The 24099-nt window shown below is 48.1% G+C and overlaps 10 protein-coding genes across 10 annotated transcripts; 7 read left to right on the top strand and 3 right to left on the bottom strand.

Annotated features, from left to right (window-relative positions):
• Positions 1-470: 470 nt before the first annotated feature.
• N7509_012062 (uncharacterized protein) lies at positions 471-3700 on the top strand (the record flags this gene model as incomplete). The annotated part of the gene is given in 4 exon segments (XM_056636699.1): positions 471-644; positions 775-1557; positions 1614-3593; positions 3608-3700. The coding sequence occupies 4 exon segments, from the start codon at positions 471-473 to the stop codon at positions 3698-3700; spliced, it is 3030 nt and encodes a 1009-aa protein (XP_056482729.1).
• A 453-nt stretch (positions 3701-4153) lies between these two features.
• N7509_012061 (MDR family MFS transporter) lies at positions 4154-5951 on the top strand (the record flags this gene model as incomplete). The annotated part of the gene is made up of 3 exons (XM_056636698.1): positions 4154-4803; positions 4862-5276; positions 5352-5951. The coding sequence occupies 3 exons, from the start codon at positions 4154-4156 to the stop codon at positions 5949-5951; spliced, it is 1665 nt and encodes a 554-aa protein (XP_056482728.1).
• Positions 5952-7417: 1466 nt separating this feature from the next.
• Positions 7418-8614, top strand: N7509_012060 (alpha/beta hydrolase; the record flags this gene model as incomplete). The annotated part of the gene is made up of 1 exon (XM_056636697.1): positions 7418-8614. The coding sequence occupies one exon, from the start codon at positions 7418-7420 to the stop codon at positions 8612-8614; it is 1197 nt and encodes a 398-aa protein (XP_056482727.1).
• A 727-nt stretch (positions 8615-9341) lies between these two features.
• N7509_012059 (para-nitrobenzyl esterase) lies at positions 9342-10397 on the top strand (the record flags this gene model as incomplete). Its single annotated transcript, XM_056636696.1, has 1 exon — positions 9342-10397. The coding sequence occupies one exon, from the start codon at positions 9342-9344 to the stop codon at positions 10395-10397; it is 1056 nt and encodes a 351-aa protein (XP_056482726.1).
• A 572-nt stretch (positions 10398-10969) lies between these two features.
• N7509_012058 (glycine decarboxylase subunit T) lies at positions 10970-12493 on the bottom strand (the record flags this gene model as incomplete). Its single annotated transcript, XM_056636695.1, has 3 exons — positions 10970-11369; positions 11404-12027; positions 12108-12493. The coding sequence occupies 3 exons, from the start codon at positions 12491-12493 to the stop codon at positions 10970-10972; spliced, it is 1410 nt and encodes a 469-aa protein (XP_056482725.1).
• Positions 12494-13228: 735 nt separating this feature from the next.
• N7509_012057 (GNAT family N-acetyltransferase) lies at positions 13229-13999 on the top strand (the record flags this gene model as incomplete). Its single annotated transcript, XM_056636694.1, has 1 exon — positions 13229-13999. One exon carries the CDS (start codon positions 13229-13231, stop codon positions 13997-13999), a length of 771 nt encoding a protein of 256 aa, XP_056482724.1.
• Positions 14000-19021: 5022 nt separating this feature from the next.
• Positions 19022-19323, bottom strand: N7509_012056 (uncharacterized protein; the record flags this gene model as incomplete). Its single annotated transcript, XM_056636693.1, has 2 exons — positions 19022-19119; positions 19182-19323. 2 exons carry the CDS (start codon positions 19321-19323, stop codon positions 19022-19024), a joined length of 240 nt encoding a protein of 79 aa, XP_056482723.1.
• A 439-nt stretch (positions 19324-19762) lies between these two features.
• On the top strand, positions 19763-20118 carry N7509_012055 (uncharacterized protein; the record flags this gene model as incomplete). The annotated part of the gene is given in 2 exon segments (XM_056636692.1): positions 19763-19779; positions 19791-20118. The coding sequence occupies 2 exon segments, from the start codon at positions 19763-19765 to the stop codon at positions 20116-20118; spliced, it is 345 nt and encodes a 114-aa protein (XP_056482722.1).
• Positions 20119-21258: 1140 nt separating this feature from the next.
• On the top strand, positions 21259-22713 carry N7509_012054 (MFS transporter; the record flags this gene model as incomplete). Its single annotated transcript, XM_056636691.1, has 2 exons — positions 21259-21664; positions 21728-22713. The coding sequence occupies 2 exons, from the start codon at positions 21259-21261 to the stop codon at positions 22711-22713; spliced, it is 1392 nt and encodes a 463-aa protein (XP_056482721.1).
• Positions 22714-22918: 205 nt separating this feature from the next.
• On the bottom strand, positions 22919-23977 carry N7509_012053 (uncharacterized protein; the record flags this gene model as incomplete). Its single annotated transcript, XM_056636690.1, has 1 exon — positions 22919-23977. The coding sequence occupies one exon, from the start codon at positions 23975-23977 to the stop codon at positions 22919-22921; it is 1059 nt and encodes a 352-aa protein (XP_056482720.1).
• Between the last annotated feature and the right edge of the window lie 122 nt (positions 23978-24099).

Genomic DNA, 24099 nt, shown 5'->3' with positions numbered 1-24099 from the left:
CCTTGCATTTCCATTTATTCTTGCTTGAACTCTCGGGGGGGTTTGGGCTCGCAGTCTGTTGAGATGGTGTTAACCACCTCTCGAGATTCTGCTGGCTAAAAGGCCGCTAATCTAAACATTAGCAAATTAATGATTAAATTTAAAATTATACAAAACACGTTCCATGTAAATGTAAGACATTAAGTGTAATCTAACACAACTCTAATTAGTTTAAAGTAACAATGTCCAAGTTCCTACAGAAATCCACGTAGTGCAGAGAAAGGCGGGGAAGAAGTCCGCATTGACCACGACGCGTGACGCCAGGCCAGACCTGACCGCGCCGCGCCGCGCTCCTCCACTCACCAACGACCTCATATACAATCCAATTTGCATGAGCATTGCATTACTTGATTACAGCGTTTCTCTTTTGTTCTTTCGCGCATAATCGAATTACCACAATGCACCATACCGTCCCCTAGAGACACTCCGTCATGACTGCGCAAGCGCAAGCCCTCGCGCTCCCAGGCGTCCTGGACCCCCTCAGTTCCTCGACACTGAACAAACTCCACGAAACAGGCCAACGACCGAGTAAGAAGCGGAAATTTGTGTCAGAAGGTGCCGGCAATGCTGCGGGTCAGCTTGCCACTACCTCGATTGTTATTCGCGTGAGTTTGACTTCCCTGTCCCTGTCCCTTTCTCCGTGACACATCAAATTTGTCTCCGTCGTCCTATACAGTCTCGGAGAGATCTAGTGGCTAACTTGGGTTTCTGCTGGTGCTTTTTCGTGATATCTAGGCCCATGCAGCTTCCTTATCAGACAACCCCTTAGTTCTCGATCCGATTGTCGCTCTTCCCCGATCTCGATTTCCGCTTTCCTGGATTGACGACGCGTCGTCTTCGCGCCGCTCCGATTTACAGCCTGGTGGAGGCCTGTTCGTGGCCGATATCCCCGCACTGGAAAATGATTTACGGCCAAGGCCAAGGGTGGGCGTGGAACAGACCGTTCTTGTCGTCCGGTTGGTGGACGAGGGAGCGATTTATGTTGTTGAGAGGGTGAAGAGGGGAATCTACTCGTTAGCTAGGCTTGCGAGGTGGGTTCATGAGGGTGATATCGTTGTTGCGGCGAAGGGGTGGCAGGGTAATGAGGATATTGAGATGGATGTGGATATGGAGACCGATGGGGAGAGTGAAGACTGCAGTCTTCCGGATCCGCTTAATTGGTGGCAGGCTGCTCAGATCGAGGAACCTCATTCGGATCTGGGGTTGGGAGACGATTTTGCCGGTTTGAGGGTCGATATGGTTTTTGGTCAGCCCGAGGTTGATGTCTTCCAGGCTGAACCTTCGTTCGTGGATGATATCGCGTCTCGCAGTCTGTCTCGTGGCCAGTCTCTTGTGCAGCCATCGCAGAGTGCGGCTCACGATGATGTCTTCTATACGCCCTTGGAGTCACAGCTCAATGCCGAGGCAATGGATGTCGACCGTGCTGTTGATCATACCGAAGGTGATGCGAAGCAAACACCGGCTGAGCTGCTTGAAGGAATGAGGGATCATTATCTGCAGGCTCTTTACATTTCTAAGGTAAGTGTGATTCTGAAAGGTATTTATCGGTATATTCTTTCTGACACGATGCGCAGACATCTCTTGCCTACTTCGCCAAAGGCCCTCTCACGCGCTGTCGAACTGCCTTTCAAACGTCTGCCATTGAAGGCTCCCACTCGCCCGCCGATCTTGTAGAATTCTACCGAGAGGCTATCCTTGCCGCCAAGAAGATGGATCTGAAATTCAGAGAATCTGTTCCAGCTGCTATGCGTGATGCGGTGCTAGCCCTATCTGATAACGAAGGCACCGGGGCATCCAAGAAAAGGAAGAGTAAGAAGAAGAAGAAGATCGGCAAGAATGGCTTATATCCTGAGGAGGATAGCTTCATTCACAAATGGTGGAAGGATCGCAGCATGGCAGAATTCTCAACACATGAAGGTGCTCGAGAAACAGAGACAAAGAAACAAGTTTCCGATTTGCGTCTTCGGGAAACGCAGTTGCAGATTTTACTCATTCTGGAGGTTTTGTCGTTGGAGTCAACACCCACTGAAGCTAAAAACAAGCCGAAAGATGGAGACATGGAAGTAGCCAGCGAAGAGAAGGCCGCTTCAAAGAAAACCAAAGCTAAAAAGGCACAAGACCTTAATGTGCTTCTTGAACTGCATCTTGATCGCCTGTGCATCTGGCATGCTGTCAGTATGGAGGACTCGACCGGCGTGGAATCGGCCAAGACATCGTCTTTTAGCGAGAACCACATGTCCGGCAAGAAGGTAGAGAGTGATGCGGTTCGCGACTTTTGCACCGAAGTCATCATTCCATTCTATGCATCACGCCTACCTGACAAGTGCAAGCTTATCACACGGAAATTCGGAGTTTCTGGTGGAATCTCCCCCGTCGCCAAAAAGGCCCAGTCGTCGAATAAAAGCCGCGTGGAAGCTGGCGCAGAAGTCAAGCGCCAACAGCCAGCACCGAAATCTCGGCGCTCTTTGCAGCGGGTACTTACAGATGAAAAGGCTGCGGCATCTCGGAATGGAGCCCCATCACTGCATCGATCGAAGACAGCTCCATCGAAGCAAGAATCGAACCGCGACTCAATGGAGCCTCTTCTACCACACCACCTGAGCGGTAGCGTCCGAGGTGGCATTCAACAGGCGAAACGACGAGATAACCGCGAAGTTGATCTCGATGCTGCTGCACGCCAACACGAGACCAAATTGCGTAAGGTACAGATGCTTGTTGACCAAAAGAAGGAACTCGATGCTGCAATTCATGCCCTGCGCAAGCCAAATCGTGAGCTTGTGGCAAAGGATATTGCTGAGGACGCTGTGAAAAGAGTTCCCACCGGTGGCAGCGCACGCAAATCGAAGAACCCTGTTCGTAATCCATTTGGCGAGGGCGTCCAGGTCATGGCTACACCTCGTGGAAATCGCAAGAGAGATGCAGTAGTCGGTATGCCACCACTGCCTCGCAGTCTCGCGCCGTCTCGTTCCTATGCGGGTGAAATGCCAGATCAATCACTAGAAGAATCACCTGTGATGATTCCTTCTTCGAGTCAGCGGGCCACTTCATTTTCAGGCCCCGATGCAAACCTGTTCAGTTCCCGCCGCACAACAACTACCAGTGGCATCAAGCGACCTGCTCCATCAGCTGAACTTGGCTCTATACAAGAAACTCCGACCCGACCATCTTCCAAACTCTTATTCGACGGCGATAAGAATGCCACCTCAACAGATCCGGACGATCTACTCTCAAAGTCATCCAGAGGGAAAGGTCTCTTCCTAGTCCCTAACCTACCAGCACCTCGTTCCACTGCCGGCGATCTCACAGCAGAACCAATGGCACCATCAACACCCATTTCATCACGACACCAAGGAGAAAACCCATCATTCGTCCCCGGCTCATCACCATTAATGGCCGACTCTATTCAGAATAACCACCCTTCGGGCGGGATAATGGAAACACCGCCGAGAAAACAGGGCACTCCCTTAATATCATCCCGCTCCGTTCCATTTCAAATACCCATTCAAACTCTCTCCACGAAACGCACTCGAGCGCCATCTCCCCCGCCGTCACGAGTACACCGGTCAAGGGAGCTTCTACCGTGCCAGTCACGCCGGAGAAGTCCCAATCAAAATCCATCTACGAACAATTGGGCTGGGATGATGACGATATGGATTTGTGAAACAAGAAAAGAAAAAGCAATCCCCGTTCATCTTCCGGCTATTCTTTCCTTTGCATGTCGTGCATTTTGGCATAGGCGTTTCTCCTTTTCTTTTGTTTTGCAGTCGCAGTGCTGCAATTTCCAATCTTTTTCTGGCTGCATTGGGTGTTTGGGCATAGGAATGGCATGGCATGGCATTTTTAACATTACTAGGTGGAAAGCGGGTGTTATCATTCGGGATGCATCTGGAATGGATGCACTTAGTTCATACAATATAGATACTTTGGTATTGAGATAGCATGAAAGCATTTTTCAATTACGCACAATTCAAGTTTGTTATGTAGTACTACTAGTAGTAGTACCTCTCGGCTCGGGCTCGGCATCAGCGAGAGCACGAGCTACCCCACCATTCGTTACGACAGTCGAGACTCCCCCTCTTTCTTTCCTCATGTTCACTGGCGAGAGCCTCATACAATGGCCACTACAACGCTGACAGAGGCGTCTCCTATCGCGCTCGAGAATGTAACTTTCGCCGTTTCGCCTGACTCACGGCAACCACCGACAACCTCGGAACGACCAACTGCATCTCTTAACATCGAATCAACCCCGGATATAGCGACGCCCAACTACCCAAAAGGATCGAAATTCTGGTTCACAATATTGACATTATGCGTGGTCCTCATCCTCGGAGGCCTAGATGCCAACATTGTCGCTACCGCCGTTCCGAGTATCACCAACCATTTCCACACTGTCGCTGATGTGGGATGGTACTCATCTGCATTTCGACTCTGCACCTGTGCATTCCAATTCGGGTTCGCGAAGCTCTATAAGCACTTCTCAATCAAGACGATCTTCCTGATAAGCAATGTCATATTTCTGTCTGGCTCTTTACTTTGCGCTACGGCTGCTTCATCCACCATGTTCATTGTCGGGAGAGCCGTGACAGGTCTAGGGTTCTCGGGTGAATTGGCCGGGTGCTTTGCCATCTCAGTGCATATTGTTCCACTCAACAAACGGCCAGTCTTGATGGGATTGCTGGCATGTGTGGAATCGCTCGCTATCATTGCGGCGCCCATAGTAGGCGGTGCATTGACGCAGTCGCTAGGGTGGAGGTGGTGTTTCTGGTACGCTTTCTCTCTCCATTTGGACTAAAGATATAAATCACCACTGACATATTTTTAGGATCAATCTTCCAATTGGCGGCGTATCGCTGGCGACATTACTCTTCCTCTTCTCAGATCCAAGAGCCCAGTCAGATGACGATCTAACAATGGCCCAGAAGATCAGAGAACTCGACCTCGTCAGTAATTGCCTTTTCATACCATCTCTCACTGCGCTCTTCGTCGCGCTGTCTTGGGCAGGGACAAAGTATCCTTGGTCGGATGGGAGAGTGATTGCCTTATTTGTTGTATTTGGCGTGCTCCTCGGCGCCTTCGTCTACAATCAATATAGACGCGGCGACTCCGCAGCACTCCCTTTCCGCGTCATCAAAAATCGGAGTGTAATCGCGGGATTTATCTTCGTGACTTGCACTAATTCCATGACGAATGTTTTGGAGTGGTATTTACCGACATACTATCAAGTTGTTCGGTCACGGGTAAGATTAGGGTCCTCATTGCCAATTTGCGACGTAAATACACAATGTTATCAGTGCTATAACTAACTCTTCCAGACTCCAAGCGAAAGCGGTTATTTAATGATCCCCATCCTCGCCGGAATGATGCTAGGCCTTTTTCTACAAGGTATCGGAACTAGTACATTCGGCTATTACGCCCCCTTCATGATCTTCGCCTCTATATGTATGCCAATCGCAGCGGGCTTAATGACGACCTATAGCCTCGACACATCACTTACTCAGATCATACTATATTCCGGTTTAGTAGGATTCAGCGGAGGAATCGGCTTTCAAGGCCCCCAAGCAGCTGTCCAGACAATGTTACCACCTGCAGATGTCAATCTCGGGATCGGAGTTATTTTGTTCGGGCAGAGTATGGGACCGGCAGTATTCATTGCCATTGCGCAAGTCATATTCACGAATCAGCTATCGTCGAGATTGGAGAATATTGTGCCCGGATTGACACCTGCGTATATTGAAGAACGTGGACTTGGCGATATTAAGAATGGCGTTCCCGGGCAGCGCTTGGATGAAGTTTTGAGCGGTATTGATCGCAGTTTGACGAGTACTTGGTATCTTCCTGTTGCGTTGGGTTGTATGACGATTTTGGGGAGTTTTTTGGTTGAGTGGCGCTCTGTTAAGCAGAAGCAGACGTGAGGATTTGCTATTTTACTTATCACACCGGGAGTCTTCTGAGTTTAACATCTCAAGCTTTAATTGCGCTCCTGGTAGAGGTGCCTCGGAGGAAATTGAGTTAAATTAACTTGACCCATTTTTGATTAACTGATTTATTCAGAAGCATCAAACCGACCTAGTTGCCATCGAAAACCAAGAGGCCCTCGCCAATGTGTACTTTACCATCATCCCAGTACAAATATGCATCTGTAGAGATGTCTCGAGGTAGCTCTGCCGTGGCAAATCCTTGAAGCTTGCACTGGGCTGCGAGTCTGTCGTCAGAGGGCGAAATCTTGGTTTTGGTCTTGAACGCTGGGGCCGCTCGGGTTCTGAAAGTGATGCTGATTACGATCCCGAAGTTGGTACCGGCACCCTTGATTGCCCATAAAATATCAATAACTTTGGAATGTGTCGGTGAAGACACGACTCAGGAGGGACTTCGTGACACGCCCGAGCGATATGCGAGAGCAATGCTCTTTTTCACTAAAGGGTACGAGCAAATTATTGAAGATGTAGTCAAAGGGGCTATTTTTCGAGAAGGATACGATGGTGTGATCACTGTGAAAAATATTGATATATTCTCGCTTTGCGAGCATCACCTGGTTCCTTTCACTGGGAAGGTATGTCGCCAATTAATAGATACCTTCGGTGCTACCCAATACTTACTATGAGACAGATGCACGTCAGCTATATGCCTAAGAATTGCGTCCTCGGGTTGTCAAAATTTGCGCCTGTGGCCGAGGTTTATTCCCGCAGACTCCAGATACAAGAACGTCTGACGCAACAAGTGGCTTAGTGTATTTGGGAGATGATCGAACCTCATGGCATTAAGGTTACCATGGAATGCTCTCATCTCTGCATGGCGATGCGTGGGGTGCAGAAGACCGGTGGGTACTACCACCACTACCTATACTCTGGGAACCTTGGAACAATGAGATTGCCAGTGGGCAAAATCGTAGGATATGAATCTTTGATATTTATGTGACGGGATACCTTCACCATCGGAACGACTGTCCGTTTCCATGTGTTGATAATCCTGGCTTGGGTATGTTAGGGCATTGTTTCCTGACGCAGGTAGGACTCGGGCTATCGTACATTGTGTCTGGAAAATGATATTTCATATTTTAACTTGAATTGAATCTACTATTTTAAATTTTCGGACTTTTGGAAAATACAACGACCCAATAGTTCGACCAGGATTTCCGTATACTTCTTCATTGTTGTAAACCTAGACCTCATGTGATCGCTGAGTCATCTGTTTTTTTCTCAACGTCCGCGACGGATTGAACGCGCTTCTTTCTTCTATCCAACAACCTTAAACATCGTATCTGCTAAATGTTTCAAGGGAGGATACAAGATCGACCGCCTTGATGCTGGGAAGGCTGAATCCGCGGCGTGTTGGACGCCACCCAATCGGCTTGTGGACGAGCAGGTCAATCCAGCCAAGGATGCAGATACCCCACAACTCTATTCACACACGAGCGAGAAAACGAGCATGCTTAGAGTCGAAGACATTGGCCTCAAAATTTGAGAAGGTCAAGCATTCTCGCTCCCTTTTCACCGAGGCCATCCCTCCTGCTCTGCTCCCGCCGGCAATTTTCACTGGCCTTCTATTAGGCCTCTGGACATGGAAGTGTTTCTGGATCATCGTTATGCAGAACAAGCTCTTGTATCTCTCTTGGCTTCCCCCGTTCTCTCGATCTGACAAGATCGAGGATTATTTGGCAGAATGCAAACCTGTGCAGTGGGAAGAAAAGCGCATTCAAAGTCTTGATGGAACGAATTTAGCAGTTTGTGAAGGGCGAATTTCCGCCCAAAAGGACCTCAGTACCATTGAGCCAAAAAGGAAGAAGTCAGTTGTAATCTGTTATTTTCAAGGAAATGGTGGATCGACACCTCTTCGATTGCCTGTTCTTTCTCAGGTCCTGAGAACGCTTGCACATAAGTCGAAATTTGCAGACTCAGAGCCCGACTATACTATAGTTGCCCTCTCTTATCGTGGGTACTGGACATCGTCCGGTCGTGCTACTCAATCAGGAATTGAACGCGACGCTCAAGCTTTCTTGAACTGGGTTTCGGCCTCTTACACATCGCCAAATACCGACCTTCAGATCGTGCTATGGGGGCATAGCCTTGGATCTGCTGTGGCTAGCTCGGTTCTGTCCAAATATCTTACGGCTCAAGGTACCACGCAAGCAGCGCAAAATCAAGTGTTGCCTCCCATTTCTGGGCTCATAATGGAGGCTCCGATCTCCAGTATTAAGGACATGTTGATCAGCTTGTATCCTCAAAAATGGCTTCCTTATCGCTATCTCTGGCCATTTTCCTGGAACACATGGTGCACTGCCACGGCCCTTGAAAACCTCGCCGCGTGGAAAGCCCAGAACGCGAAAGAAATCCAAACCAATGAATCAACCCACCTCACTCGGTCCCAATCGCCGACTGTTCCTCCAATATTTATTATCTCGGCAGAGAATGATGAAGTCATTCCACCGTACGTGGCAGGAAAATTAGAAAAGCGAGGACAGGATCTTGGACTAGATATTACACGAAAGGAAATTCCCGGAGCGATGCATACCGAATGTCCGATAAAGCATGACGGGAGAGAGGCACTCGTGGCATTTATTCGGGAAAATACCTCGTAACTGTACGAAGGGGCGTGCCAGAATACCTAAGAATTTGTATTTATACCAGTACATTATGAAAATGTGGATACAGTGCCTAGTAGACAACTTGCAACCTTAGTAAGATTGGCTAGGGTTGCATGCATCTCGGAGCTTTCGCAATACTCTCCGATTGGTCAAGCAGATAGCATAGCATTCATTTATCTGAGCAAGTAGGTTATTCAACATGCTCGATTTTGGACCCTGAAATCCTGCAATCCTATCGAGCGATGCTCAAAATCTACTATCTATAATGCCATTGCTCAGAACATCTAAGCTCCAGCGTTAAGTTCCAGCAGAAGCAACCCTGGAGTTGTATTGAGGTTAGTGCTATCTCCATGTCTTTCCAAACCCCAACGTCAAAAATATCAGTCAATATCGACGTTCTAGGCCGAGTGGATGGGTTAAGATACGCAAATGGTGTCGAGCAATTTTGCGGGATCCCTTACGCTCAAAGCGCTGGACCCGTTCTATATTGTGTATTTCCTGGGAGGATAACTACCACGATGGGACTGAACTTGGGTAAGTCGAGAATAAATTGATTGGGCGCTTCAGTCTCATGCTGATTATTCCCCGCCCTCCTTTTTGTGTTTGAAGCAATAATTGTCCCAGCCCACAAAGCTCTACTCCGGACAACCCTTTCATCCCGGTCCCCCCAAAACCAAATTTCGCCCGCCAGCCACAAGTCGATGAGAAAACCGCCTTAGTAATGAATATAGTCATACCGCAATCCCCTCAAAAGAACTCCACAGAGCAGTTTCCAGTTATATTATGGATCCATGGCGGCTCTCTTCTCCACGGGAGCGCCAACTACGGAATCTACGATGCCGTTAACCTTGTCTCGCACAGCGTTGAAACCGGACGGCCGGTACTGGTCGTCAGTTTCAACTACCGACTTGGGTTAGGTGGATTTCTTGCCAGTAAACAGATAGCAGCGGAGCTGAAAGAGAACGGATTTTCTGGGAATGGGAATTTCGGATTCACCGATCAACGGCTTGCGAGTGAATGGATTCAGAAATACATTGCTCAATTTGGCGGAGACGTGCATAACGTTTCAGCCTTTGGACACTCGGCTGGTGCTATTTCGATTGGGCATCATTTGGCGGCGACTGCCAATACGTCGATGCTATTTCATCGCGCGGTTTGTATGTCTGGTTTAGGTAGTACGCTTTTATGTTCGAGTCCTGAAGAGCATCAGGCTATTTTTGATGCTACTTGTCGGTTTTTCTCGATTGATCGAGAACATCCGGATGTACTGGATCAATTGAGAAGGATACCTGAGCAGACTCTGGCTAATGCGGATCCGATCATTCAGGGCGTAGCTTCTGGAACTGAGTATCCTTGTTTCGATGGGTGGTTTTATGCGCGTGATCCGCAATATATCAGCCAGACACCGCCATGGCTTAAATCATTCCTTTTCGGCGATGTTCATGATGAAGGATTGATCTCAAAGATCAACATTCTCAAAGATACGTATCAATCAGTACGGGAAACTCTTCTCGGCCAAGTCCAAGACGCCACTTTCGTTGACGCTGTCCTCGGGGAATACGGAATTACGCCTGATCTATCGAGTCAAGATTTGATAGATCAGACATGTGAGATGGGCGCGGAAGCCGTTCTCAAGGTCGAGAATTATCAGACTGCGCTTGTTAATAGTCATCTTGAGAACCGGCTATTCAAATACCATTCGATCAGCGCTCCCGATTACCCAATATCCTACAAGGCAAAGCTTACCATGGACTGGACGTTTTGTATCTTTTCATGATCCTCGAAAGCAAACTTGATGACTCTGATCGCAAGATGTCCCGCGAATTAGCCTCTGCTTGGATCCTGTTTGCCTGGGGACAGGCTCCGTGGCCGAGTGGGTCAGGACATGGCGCCTGGAAGATATGGGGACCGGACTCTGGTGAAAAGGTAGAGACTGAAGAGGAGGGTGAGAAGACCAGATCTTACTCGCGATTAAATCGTTTGGTACATTTGGGATCTGGGGGAATGTGGCAGGAATATATGACAGGTTTGTCATATTTGCTTATGAAACGGGGCAATTTGGGCAAATTTATCGCTGACGCTCAGAGTCACGATAATGGAGAAACAGTCTGAGATAGGAATTATGGAAATCCCTCATAGATTTATCTTTGCATGATAATGTTATTTTGTATAATGTCTCTATACTGTTGAAGTAGAACATATAATCTCATAAAGGCAAATATAAAAGACAAGGCTGCTGTGAAGAACGTTATGTACAAGTGCAACCACACAGAAACCCCCAATCGCTTCTTAGTTAAAGGAAAAGCTGAACATATATAGCGTCATGAAATGGAATGAACGAACAAGGAACTAAGAGGGACGGTGGAACTTGCTCTCGATCCAAGGCATACCGACGACGGTAGCCTTGCGCACCTTATTCCGAACCTGGACACCCAGCTCAGTACCCTTCTTGTGCAGACCGTTCTTAACGTACGCCATGGCAATGTTGGTACCGCCCAGGGTAGGGCTAGGCAGACCGGAGGTAACAACGCCAACCTCGACCGGGTTGGCGGGGTCAGAGATGTCGACAACCTTGGCACCCTCACGGGCAGGAGAGCCCTTCTCGATGGTGAGACCAACACGACGCTGCTTGAGAGACTTGGGGCTGGCGAGCTGAGACAGGATCACGGAGGCACCGTGGAAATTGGCAGTGGCGGGGTCGCGACGCTCGCGGCCAACGACCCAGCCGAGGGCAGCGTCGGGGGGGAGTCTGAGCGGTAGAGATGTCGTGTCCGTAGAGACACATGCCAGCCTCGAGACGGAGGGAGTCACGGGCAGCCAGACCGGCAAGACGAACGGTGTTTTTGTCGGTGAGGAGGAGCTCGACTACCTGCTGGGGCAGGGTTTGGGAAGCGGAGGTAGGAATAGAGATCTCGAAGCCATCTTCACCGGTGTAGCCAGTGCGGGAGATGAGCAGAGGCTGGGGAGAGGCGCTGCCGTCGGCGAGAGTGATGTACAGCTCGCGGCAATTGCCGAAGTACAGAGTGTTCAGGTCGGTTTCGGCGGTCGATGCGGAAGTGTTGATGAGAGACTGCAGCACGTTAACAGCCAGAGGGCCTTGAAGCGCGACCAGCGCGCGGTCCTCAAGAATATCCCACTTGAGGCTGTCAGCGCCGTTCTTGGCACGGAAGGCCTCAATCTCGGCTTGCAGGAAGGCAAGATCTTCGGCACGACGGCCGGCGTTAGTGACGAAGTAGAAGGTGTCTTCGCTACGGCGGGTGATGACGGTATCATCGAGAATGCCACCGGTGCCTTCCTCCAGGAGGCAAGACAGAGTTGAGGTGTTGGGTGCAAGCTTATCCAGGGAGGATGGGGTCACCTTCATAAGGAATTCGAGAGCGCCGGGCCCGCTCAGGTTGTGCTGAACCCTAGAAGAGGTGGTTCCATGTTAGTGCCTGTTGCTTGCACGATTGACCGATTCGAGGAAATGACGGAATTGCAAGCTTACATGTGGCTGACATCGAACAGACTGGCCTTCTCACGAGTCCACATGTGGCTTTCCACATGGCTCAGGTCGGCATACTGCAGCGGCATGGAGAAGCCGGCGAAAGGCACCATCTTAGCGCCGTGGGCCTCATGGAGGTCGTACAGCTGAGTCTTGCTCAGCGGGCCAGCAGAGCCAGAGGCATAACGGACAGCTTGGGCCTTGACGGGTGCAATTGCAGCCGGGGTAGCGACTCTGGTGCTGGGAGCCTGGCGGGTTGCAGGGCGCACCGCGGAGGAGAGCTCCCTCCGCAGAAGTGGGGAGCCGATAGAGGCGCGGGGTGCGTGGAGGGCGGAGGCTCTGGCGGCCACCAGGTCGGCGCCCTTTCGGAATATGCGAACGCTAGCCATGACGAGGACAATTGAAGCTGGAGGAATTGAATTGACAAGAGAAGAGGGAATGGAGGAGAAGAAAAAAGGTCGCGAGAACCACTGAAGTTCACTCCGTCGGAGAAGCACAGCGGGAAAATCACGTGCCGATAGGAAGAGCCCAGATGAGTCAGCAGATAGCTTGTTTCCCGATTCGGCCACGGAGAATGCAGATGAAGAGCAGGTGGTGTAATTGTGGTGCCCAGCTGGCTATGTATAATCTCGGGAATTGGAGTATACCGACCTAGTGGTCGAGGACTTCTCCGAAATGGTGATTGAACTCCGCAGCCACAAGGTTGCTTTTACCCCTTCCCCTCCCCCGCAATAGCCTTCTACTTGCAAGCTCGATCGGCGGTATACAGCTCTGCAGTAGACCAGTCAATATTCCTGGAGAATTATTATAGCAGGAGTATGAAACTATACCAAACTTGATATACATCTTGGATTTCCGTTGAAATCCTGGAAGAAATAGACTCAGAGTTTCGAGGAATAGTCCAAACGGGTAACCGCCACCACAACGATCTGAGTCATACTACTAATACTACCGGTAGTAATCATGGATGACTCGACCTTCTATTTAGATGACCGGGGCATGAAGGCTCATTTTCCCACGGCAACCCCAGATTGTTCCAAGAAGAGGACTCTCAGAGATTTTCTCACCACTTGGAAATCGGTGCAAGATAATTTGGCATTCGCTTTATATAACTAGCTTGCGTTATGACCACCTCACACCGTGTCTCAACGGGGGCTATCATTCTTCCCAAGACTTTCCCTTCGGCCACAAACCTACAAAACATACTATACCGGTACAAGGATATTCGACTCAATGGCTTCAAAACCAACCCTGAAGCCTTCGCATCCTCATATGAAGAAGCGTCTAAGAAATCCGATGAGGCATGGCGGTCCCAACTGCAAAGCCGCGTAAGCAAGACATTTGTCTCAGTCATTGAGTCCGAGAAAACGCCAGATTACAACCATGGGATCGGAAATTTTGAGAATCTTGATTGTACCCACCCATTACTCGAGCAATTGCTGCAAAATGACTGGGCTGGCATTGTTTCGATCACTGGTCCCATTCCATTCCCGAAACCCAATGAAGCCGCAGAAAAACAGCTAAGCAAGCCGTGGGAAGTCTTTATAAGGGATGGCAAATACCATCTATCCTCAATGCCACCGGACCCCCATGATTTGCAAGGGAATTGCATCGTTTATGTGATTGGAGGCCTGTTTGTTTCGCCTCAGGCACGGGGGCAAGGACGTGCTCGCCAGCTGATTAATGCTGCAATCGCATCCGCCTATCAAGAAGCCAGAGCGATAGCTAGCTCGAAAGCTAGCATTGTCGTCCAGGCTGAAGCTGGGAATACCCGTGCATGTCGCCTATACGAGAGTTTGGGGTTTGAACTGCGGGACAGTGAGCTGCTTATGAAGAAACAAAATGGAGACACCTCGCTTACAGCGTCGTTTGTGATGGATCTTGAACTAAGTTGAATATTTAACAAGTTCGGCATCCTCGTGGGTCTTCATCTATGGCTATTGCGGTATCCATATTGAGTAGGGAGCAGTATTCAAAGTCAACATATATGCCTGTGCCAAGCAGCCCGCGTTATCAAGCGGGTGAAGGAATAATCATGATTAATTTCGTATAAGCGTGGTGATACGAATCGTATTGAGTCTGTATGCTGATCATAGAATATACGGCGGTGGAAAGGTTCTGTCAATTAGTTAGAGTGTCTTGTTTCCAAGTTCCTATCATTATGACATTGGCGTTAATTTATCTCACTCTAGATGCAATTGAACCCCGTTAAGCTCCCCCCCATACCAGCCTTTGTGGCTAACCACCATCGGCTTGCTTGAGAGCTGTTCGCAAATGCAACAGCAGTAGCACTAATTTGCGAGGACATACAGTTAGTTATGAAAGGCTGTTTAATGTCTTAGTTGATTTAAATTAGTAACTAAGATTGAGTTGGAGAGTGGAGGTTTTGTGGACACAGAGATATCATTAAAAAGACCCAAGAGTTGGAACACCAACATTACGGATATTCGGAACTATACCCGCGAGATGCCACCATTGAGGGTGAGTTAATAAATAGCTTATTAATTGAAGTTTCTAGTTAACAATCAATAGCAAAGGAAATCCACTGGGGGTGCCCGTGCCTACTCGGACTGGTATTGTGTAAGAACTACTGGAAAAAATCGATGCCTAACTACCTGAAGCTTACATCACTTCAGTGCAAATGTGGAAAGCGCGATAATCCCCAAGCAGAAGTGACGGGGGCTACTCCACCATGTGCTAATTGCACCCATCAAAAATGTGCAGAGTGCAAAGAGATCCACATTGATCACCAGCAGCTTATGTCCTGGATGGCGAGTAAGATCTTCTAGCGGTCCCGTGTAAGAGCTACCAGAAAATATCGATAAGAATATACTCGAAGTTTACATGATTTTAGTGCCAATGTGGAGAAAAAAGCACCAATTACCGTGCCCAGGACGATTTTCCCCCGTGTACCAGATGTACTCATCGATATTGTACGAAATGCGGAATCGACCCGATCCCGTCCTTCCGATACAGGGGTGAAAACTACTCAAATCATAAAAACTACTGGCGTGAACGATATTCGGGGCATCCAACACCCTGGTAGTTTTCACGCCCGGGGGGCTGATGGGCTACCACCTCGTTTTCCAAATGTAGCAAGCTAGCTGTTTTTCCTTCTTTTTTTTGTCTCTCTAGACTTGATCTCCGTCGGCCTTAGTACTCAACAACGGAAATCTCTCTTCCTTGACCTAGGCATATCGAAGAGGTCGTGAGCGATCTGGTTTTTAGATCCGGTCCAGGGACATACTCAAATAACACTGAAAAGACGGTCTTTAATACGAAATTGAGAGAATGACATGAAGGGAGAGAAGGAACCGTGAGAATGGCATTTTACCATATTTAGGTATGCTCTCCTATATCATCTTCACTATTCGATGCTTAAGCCAACTCAATATCGTAATCGACCTTGTCCGGATCTTGATTCTCGTATGCTTCCCCGTGCATTAAACCATCAACGAATATATCCCCAATAAGTTTGTAGATATTTCCAACCAGGCGGATAATAAATAGTCGGTCAGAACCTTGAAAAGCCACGATAGCATCACCCTCCTGGACAGTATACATTGCATTGCAAAAGCGCCCGGCGCGAGTACGGCCAAGACGGCGTTAAAGCTATTTATGCCCTTCGGTCTTACGCACTTTGATGGAAAGGTTCTTCCTCGGGAGTGCTGCGCAGTATGTAGACGAATCACTGGTAACATCATATTATGAAGCAGCAAGGCAAGTTGAAAAACGAGTGGACAATACCCACCGTAATGGAACCGAAATGAGCTATATTCTCCAGGCCTTGAAACTGAGGACATAAGTTGAAACAACAGGGAATACTATGGTGGGTCCCATTACCACCAGCATTCTGGTAGGTTCTTCCAACGAAAATTGACCGTCGTATTAACTAAAGATGGAACCAACCATATAGCGGACCGAGCCACCCACGACCTCTCTATCGACCGTGCCGTTCCGTCGTGAGCCAGACTTTGTTGATTTCTATTTTTTTTCAATAATTTTTATCTGGAACTGATTCTAGACAGCACAAGTCGGGCTTGGGGTTCTTCTACCCCAGTGACCACCTGTGATGGAATACATAACTCTGGTAAAAGGAACGTACTTGTGCAGGTAGTCTATAGCAACGAGGGAAATTCTTGTCTATTCTTGATCTTTGCGTGGCTATGTGCAGATACCAAGATACCGAGCGTTTCAGAGAGAACGGTCTAGCCCAATCAAAAATTGTATTGATGCAGCTGAAAAGGCCCGTGCAATGTTCGAGCGACGGAGCGTCATTCTCACCTGCTCTCCCCCCGTTCTCACCTTGTTCTCACCCTGTCTGTTGCGCACTCACCCTAATCACCCGGGCGACACCCACCGCACTACTGTCTGTAGTTTAGCCACACGCCAAATGGCCAGGCACGCCAATCGATCGGCCTAGCCTGGTGGGCAAACAGCTAATCGCCGCTTTTCTGTCGCGCGACCTGGGGTGAAATGGGTGAGTGCTTGACGAGAAACTGAGAACCTGGGTGAGAATTATCACCCTCGGTCGCGCGACTGCTAGGTCAGGTCGACCATCATCCTATCGCCAGAGCCGGTTCCTATTGGTTTCAATCGGGCAGTATGACTGTAAAGGAAACTATGCTCTCGGGGGGGAATTACTTATAGAAAAAGCAACGAGTTTCCTAACACTCTCGTATTCCCCCCTATAATTATTTCGGATATTATTAGCCTTTCTATAATATTTTGCTATGTGTTACGGACGTTGCGACATGAGGGGCCGCAACTTACTGATGGGCCACCGAGAGCCAACCAATACTAGGGGGCATGCATTAGCTCCCCTGTTATGTGTCACGTGCCGCATGGGCCAAGGCCCGGGCCTCGATATGGGTGCAACCCGTTACACTAATAAAGCTCTCATTAAGAAACTTAAAAGAGAGATCCAAATACCTAAGTTAGGAAGATTAATGTCTTCAGAAGGAAAGTATAGAGCACAACCGAGGGCTTATTAACAATAAGGGCGTTGCAAGCGCACTGATCAATAAGGATAAATGAATCTATAATATTTTGTAAAACGGCCATTCTGAGACAGATTCAACATATAGCAGAAATACTCAAAAATCAGGTTGAATGAAATCTAGAAATTGGTGATATGTGACGCTATTTCTCGCGCCAGCCCATGACACCAACAAATAAACCGAGTCTCCTTTCCATCTGCGTGGAGGAAATGACTACGTCTATACAAAATTCGTTCAACTGCTTTTAAAGCCTTTCTCAAGATCCACAAGTTTTATGCAACGAGCTGATGGCATTGAATCCATGCTGTATATCTTTCGTCGGAGTTACTCCGAGTATGTCCATTTGAAGGTTGTTTTGGATCTGCTGTGACTCAATTACTTCTACGTTGTCACTTAGCGTGACGACGGCGGCTGCCCAAATTCCCCTGTCTTCCAAAGGCGTCTGAGTAGACGACGATATCGGTATGAGACCGTATGTTTTCTGCTCGCGCTATCGCTAACTCTCGGTCCGGTTCGATTTCAATTTCAGCAAAAGCCTCGCGTCGCCAGGGTGGGACTGCTCTTGGGTCGATCTTCTCTAGCTCTGCTAAGCTCCCAGGATCCATGGTTTTTTGAGAGTCTCCGCCAGGGGAAAGCGGAAGCGCGACCGAAGATTGTCTCTGCGTCTGTGAGCCCGCCAGAGTACATTCCATATGGGATGCTCGCGAGGGAGCGTGTGCAGACTCGCAATAGTGTTTTGAGCGCGTTGCCGAAGTCGGAGGTATGTTGGGAGCACGTGGGCTTCTACTTCTAATGTGGCAGTAGCTACGGTCTTGAACGCTGATAGGATTCGGATCAGCGATGTTCTCTGCACTGTGCTCAAATGTCGGTGGGTCTTGTCGTGGAGTGGATCATGCCAGACGGTCGATGCGTAGTCTACGACCGGTGTGACACAGGCTTGGTAGAGCTGACGCATCTGTCATCAGATGGACGTTGGCTCCGTGAAGAACAATAGCAAGTTTGACCAAAGATGAGTTCCGCAGAGTTTTCTGTGATGGTAATGCTCGTTAGCGAAGAAATTTAAGCCATGGCCCCTGCACCCAGGGGCCAGTTTTTTCTCGTAGGAAACATCCCTGTGATGATTCCCTAGATGATGCTGGGTGAAAAGCTTTATTGTGCAGTATTTTGCTGTGGAAGCTCAGATAACGAGGAGATAGAGCTATATATAAGCCTGCGCCAGGGCCTGTGTCGTCCTGGCGTCGTGAGTTACCCTTCCTTCCACTAGAAAAAAAAAAATCATTACGTGAGCGGCCGATGGGTTCGGTTCTCTGCCTCTCAGTCGGTACCTACTCTAGGCGTGGTTCAATGGAACTCAGAGTGCGCAAGTCAGCACTGACTGGAATTATGGGTCTAGCCGAGCCTCTTCTGCGGATAATGGGCTGAGAAGTACGTTATACGGGATCTGATGGGAACTTATGTTAACTGGAGTAGGGATGCCAATATCAAATGTATCGTTCTGCTATGAATAAAGAGCTCTCAACTTTTCGCTAGACACTGCTAATCCTGATCCGCGTTCTTTCTAACGAACCTTCCCGAATCATTGATTTGGCCCACGTCATCTAGGACCTTTTGCCGGGTTACTATTACATCCTGCGTTTGGATATCTATGTTGGGCCTGAGATGGACTTTCTGGTGGTGAAAGAAAGGCCAGCTGAGTCGGCCAGGAATGGATGACCCACCAGATCTTTGATGAGATGGATGAATTGCTTTGATAAGGCCATGATCAAAGATTTACTTGAAGAGCTGTAGCCGAGAATATGACAGATACGTTCCAGCCTCACATGCTCGTTAGCATTGGTCTCATTGTCGGGTGGTGATGCGTTACCTGACGTTGTCGCCCGTTAAAGACCGTACGATGTAAGGAATACAGTATGGAATCTAACCCTCTTCCTTGATGGGTACGCCCGCGTTCCCCAAGTGCTCAAGGATCCTCTGATAACTCCGCATTTCGAAGGCAGCAAAACGGGCAAATTGTGCTAGAGATCGGTCCTCTTGGTACAACTGGTCAATTCGAGCCATAAAATGAAAAGAAACTTACCCAGTAAGAAAATTTCCCAGCTCTTGTGTCCCCATCCGTTGGCGAGCAGAGCTGCCATACATCGATTGACCCGCATGACTCCCCACCGGTATCCTGCGAGGGTGTCGTCGTTGCTATTCACGGTGAAGTAACACCTCATCATAGTGTTGGCTGTCTCTTTAGATATCCCACACTTCATCATGACCACACAGTCCCTCACGAAAATCAATTTCTGGAAAGCGAAAACTGATGCGATAAAACTGAGATTATCAGTGCACTGGCCCAGAAATTGCGCGTAGTGATAATCCCTTTTTATTTTCATTTGGTGCAGGAAATTCGGAGAGCTTTTTGCAGTCAAACTCATGTCTGAGATGCCCCGGGCAAAAGCCTATGGCCAATCAACCATTAAGCTACGCGGAGTAACACGTTCTGCCCAACAAAAACGAAAGCCAGAACGAGACATCTCCTACCGGCCCCCCCAACTCTGCTAGAAAAGGGTATAATTTATGAAGAATCAAGAATCTGACCGGATAATTAAATTTATGCCACAGTGAAAAGGACGGAGAGTGAAAACGAAGCTTCCTTGACCGACGGATTCCAAAATGATGGAGGAGAACCAGTGAGTACCAGAGATGCCGAAGCGACGAGCGCAAAAACTTCGCCTGAGGCAACTTCCATTCCTCTTGTCCTACCTCTAGACAATTTGCGTCCCCAGCAGGATGATCGAAGTCAAGAAGGCCACTCAATCTCATCACCTGATCATATCGTCTCTCCTGTTTCGTCTTCGCGCGGTAATCATGATGAAGAAACATCCTCTATCATTGACTTGGTCCTCGAGGCAACACGAAATCTGCATCAGCTCAGAGAACACCGAGACGGAGTCCCAACAGATGTCCATGAGCGAATCCTGCAAATGTACGAAGAAAAGGAACCGGGGTTTCCTCAGAATCTACGGTGAGGCAATGGCCTGACGGATCTAAGTGGGTATGTATACTCGAAATGGGTGCAACACAGCAAGTCCTTGGGGTCTAGACCGTGGCCAGCAGACTAGAATTGGACGTAGTCAAGCCCGAGTATATAGCTCAATCAGGTTCCTCTGATCTAGGAAACCATGATTTAGATATCTAATCCCAGAACTAATAGAAGGCCTTTAGGAGAGCTAGAGGCAAGGGTTCCGACCACACTTTACTTAGTGTCGCGATTGAGATTGGACCAAAGTGGCTAGATCTCTCAGGCTGTCTTTTGCGTTAGGATCAACTGTATTCTTTTGAAACTTAGTCAGGGGTTAGATTACTACGCAGTTGTCCTTGTCTGATTTAGATCTTATTGAATCCCATTGTAGAGTTCTCAGTCTGTCACGCCAATCAATAAATTTGACTTTCTTGTACTTTATGTACTACCCCCTTACACGACGTGAATATCTTTAGGAGATACCTTTGGCAACATGTGTTCCTTTCGAGAGGATCTGAAAAGACTTTATCATAGCATCTTGTAGTTAGTATAGTCGAGTTAGTTCCACCAATTTGCTCATAAGATTCAATTTCTACTTACTGAAGGCATGGATACTGAGGGGATCCTGTGACTTTTAAATCAACCAATAAATCAATTTAGAAGGCCTGCAAGACTAGCGAATTTATTATTGGTCATCTGGCATATTTCGGGTGCACAGTCCCGCACACCTTTCTGACTTGGATTAGTCGCATACCAGGGCGGCATGGACCGTTGTCTAAGCGACAACCTAGAATGCCCAGCCAAGGTTCTGTTTCCAGTAGAACCGGCGGCCATCCTATAAAGACTACAAGATCTCATGTTTGCCCCAGCTGCTGAAAGCAAATCTGAAGTCGGCAGCCTGGAAATGGTCGTCTCGAAGAGCAGCGCCCCCCCTGCTCCAGCCGCCTTGGAACCGGAAATGCAAGCAACAAGAAACCCTCTTTTGATATTACAATCGATGTGCAGTTCCAGACCACTTGCCCCGGAAATTCTTGAGCGATGTTGGTCCGGTGATGGCACTTCTCTATCCCCATTTCTCGTTCAATGGCTCCCAGGAGACAGATTTAATCCAATGAACTTCCCTCGATCCAGGCGGTGGATATCTACGATGCTTGCTGCAATTGCAGGTTTTACTGTCTCCTTGACTTCTTCAATCTACACTGGCGGAATTGAGCAGATTATTGCTGAATTCAGCGTATCTAATTCTGTGGCCCAACTTGGAGTGTCTTTATTCGTTCTTGGATTCGCACTTGGGCCGCTGTTATGGGCTCCCTTGTCTGAGATTTACGGCCGTCAGACATTGTTCATCTCAACATTCGGCTTACTGACACTGTGCAATGCAGCAGCAGCAGGCTCTCAATCTATTACGCTGCTCCTTGTCTTTAGAGCGCTTGGTGGCATCTTCGGGTCGAGCCCCTTGACAAATACAAGCGGCGTGATTGCTGACCAATTTTCAGCTAATGAGCGAGGTCTGGCCTTAGGAATTTTTTCTTTTGGACCATTTATGGGACCAGGTAACCTCTCATTTACGAAACTCCAATCACCCGAACTATCTGGATAGCTAACATCATTGTAAGTGTTGGGGCCGATCATATCTGGTTTTTTGGGACAGCGTGCTGGCTGGAGGTGGAACCTCTGGCTTCCTACCATAATCGGTGCTGCTATATGGGTGTTGAACATAATCCTAGTTCCAGAGACGTATGCACCGGTACTATTGGAAAGGAGGGCAGCACTTCTCACAAAGAAAACTGGAAAGGTGCACGTCAGTTATCTCGAACAAGGTACAACGAGAAAAGTCGGTCCAGCTTTGAAGGCTGCCCTTTTACGACCATGGATGCTCCTACTCCTTGAACCTATTGTCTTGATTTTCTCGGTGTACATGGCCATCATATATGCCACCATGTATATGTTTTTTGCCTCTTTTCCTTTGATCTTCCGGCAAGAGCGAAACTGGAAACCCTCTATGGAAGGACTTGCATTTCTCGGCATAGCAGTCGGGATGATCTTGGCATTAACCTGGATGATTTTTGACAACAATTGGTACAGCGAAAGATCGAAAATGGCTCCTGGTGGACGTGTTGCGCCCGAAGCTCGCCTTTCCCCATGTATGCTCGGTGCAATTTGTGTGCCTATTGGGCTGTTCTGGTTTGCATGGACCGCATCACCACAAAGCATTCATTGGTCAGTCTGCCTAATTGGGTCGGCCTTTTTTGGTGGTGGCAATGTTTTATTATTCATCAGTTGCACCAACTATCTTGTTGATGCCTACTTGATTTATGCTGCATCATGCATGGCAGGGTCTTCGGTACTTCGCTCTGTTCTTGGGGCAGTTTTCCCTTTATTTACTGTGAAGATGTACCAAAATTTGGGTATAAGTTGGGCTAGTTCTATCCCTGCTTTTCTCACATTGATATGCACCCCATTTCCATTTCTGTTGATAAAATATGGCCCCGCCATTCGGAGGCGATGCGTTTATGCGGCGGAAGCTGAAAAGATAGCTCAAAGGCTAAAAGAGGAGCATGCTGCAAATATGTCACTGGGTGAAGAATTACAAAAAGCTTAGTTACATGTGGTATAATGGAAACAGGACATTCATATTGGTTGATTGACTAAAGCTTAGCGTCAAATAATCGATGCAGACAAAGAAGTTGGGTCTCGTTATAATGTAAAGATTAGAAGAGAGAATGGTGTTGAATATGAGAATCCATAGATCCTGCTAGCCACTTTCTGGTTCATGAGGCTGGCGGTCGGAAGTCTCCAAAGCCATTCTAAAACGACTGGTAGTCCAGTTCCACCTGGATTGATAAGAGCTTCCCCCCTTCCCTTTCTGCCCCAAACTCAGGTCCACCAGCAGTTGTGCAATAGAGAATGTGGCTCTGCTCACCCTCTTCAAATACCAGGCTGCTGGGAGCTATCACATGTGCCAACACTGTTTCCTTTTTGTCTGAATCGACTTTAACAACAACGTCATCCATGTGACCAGCAAAATAGACATCACCTGAGTCGTAATTATACGCTAGATCATCTGGTGAAAGACTACCATCGTTGCTTGTCAAAGTGGTGAATGGACCTCTGGAATACCCAGTAAGAGGATCGATCAAAACCCGGTTAATGGTAGTTTTGTTGCTGTTACTGTAGTATAGATAGGTTCTGTTCCCATGGTCATGATCGTTGGTGATGGTGACCTTCCTGATTCCATTTAAGGCAACTGAGCGTAATGTGATCTGTTCCCCAGGATGGTTTTCTGGCTTCATAGTCTCATCATCTTCAAGAACCACCTTGACTTCGCCTGAGCGAGTACATAATCTGTACACTCGACCCGCTAGACTGTCACCAACCAAGACTGCCTCTGAGCTTTCATCCATAGATGTCATGCCATTTAGCATTCGAGCCCCAGGGATGTCGGCAATCTTGTGCACCTGAATATTGGTCTCAGCGGTGTGGGAGTAACCAGTATTAAGGAATTTAATGCTCCAAACCGAGAAGGAGGTATTCTGACCAATGTGGGCAATAGAAAAACTGCCTACAATAACCGCAAAGGTATCAGGTGCGTATTTGGTAATTCCGAGTAGGCCGGTGGCGTTGGGAAATGTGTGTATCACCTTTGCTGAATTATTTTGATGCTGATGGAATGAGAGATTGATTTGATAGAGAGAAGGAGTATTGTTGCTGGTGACCAGAATGCTGTTCCTGGATGAGTCGATGGCAAGATTCTCCAGTGATACACCCGATGGAAACGCGTGAATGATGGAAACGGTGGTTTTACTCAGTGTTTGAACGGCCAATCCAAAAAGAGCAATAATTGAGAATGTTTGAGACTTTTTCATGATTTGCTTCTTCATGTAGGTCTTCGCCGTTGTAAGAAAGATGGGGCTTTTTGGCGTTTTCAAGTATGTGATTGTTTCCACTCAATATTGTGAGGCTTAGGGTCTAGTAACTTGAGGTATCA

The sequence above is a fragment of the Penicillium cosmopolitanum genome (assembly GCF_028827165.1).
Source record: "Penicillium cosmopolitanum strain IBT 29677 chromosome Unknown utg000011l:1.0-3548175.0:1.0-3550911.0, whole genome shotgun sequence".
In the NCBI taxonomy this organism is placed as follows: domain Eukaryota; kingdom Fungi; phylum Ascomycota; class Eurotiomycetes; order Eurotiales; family Aspergillaceae; genus Penicillium; species Penicillium cosmopolitanum.
This window is presented reverse-complemented; position numbering and strand designations above follow the sequence as displayed.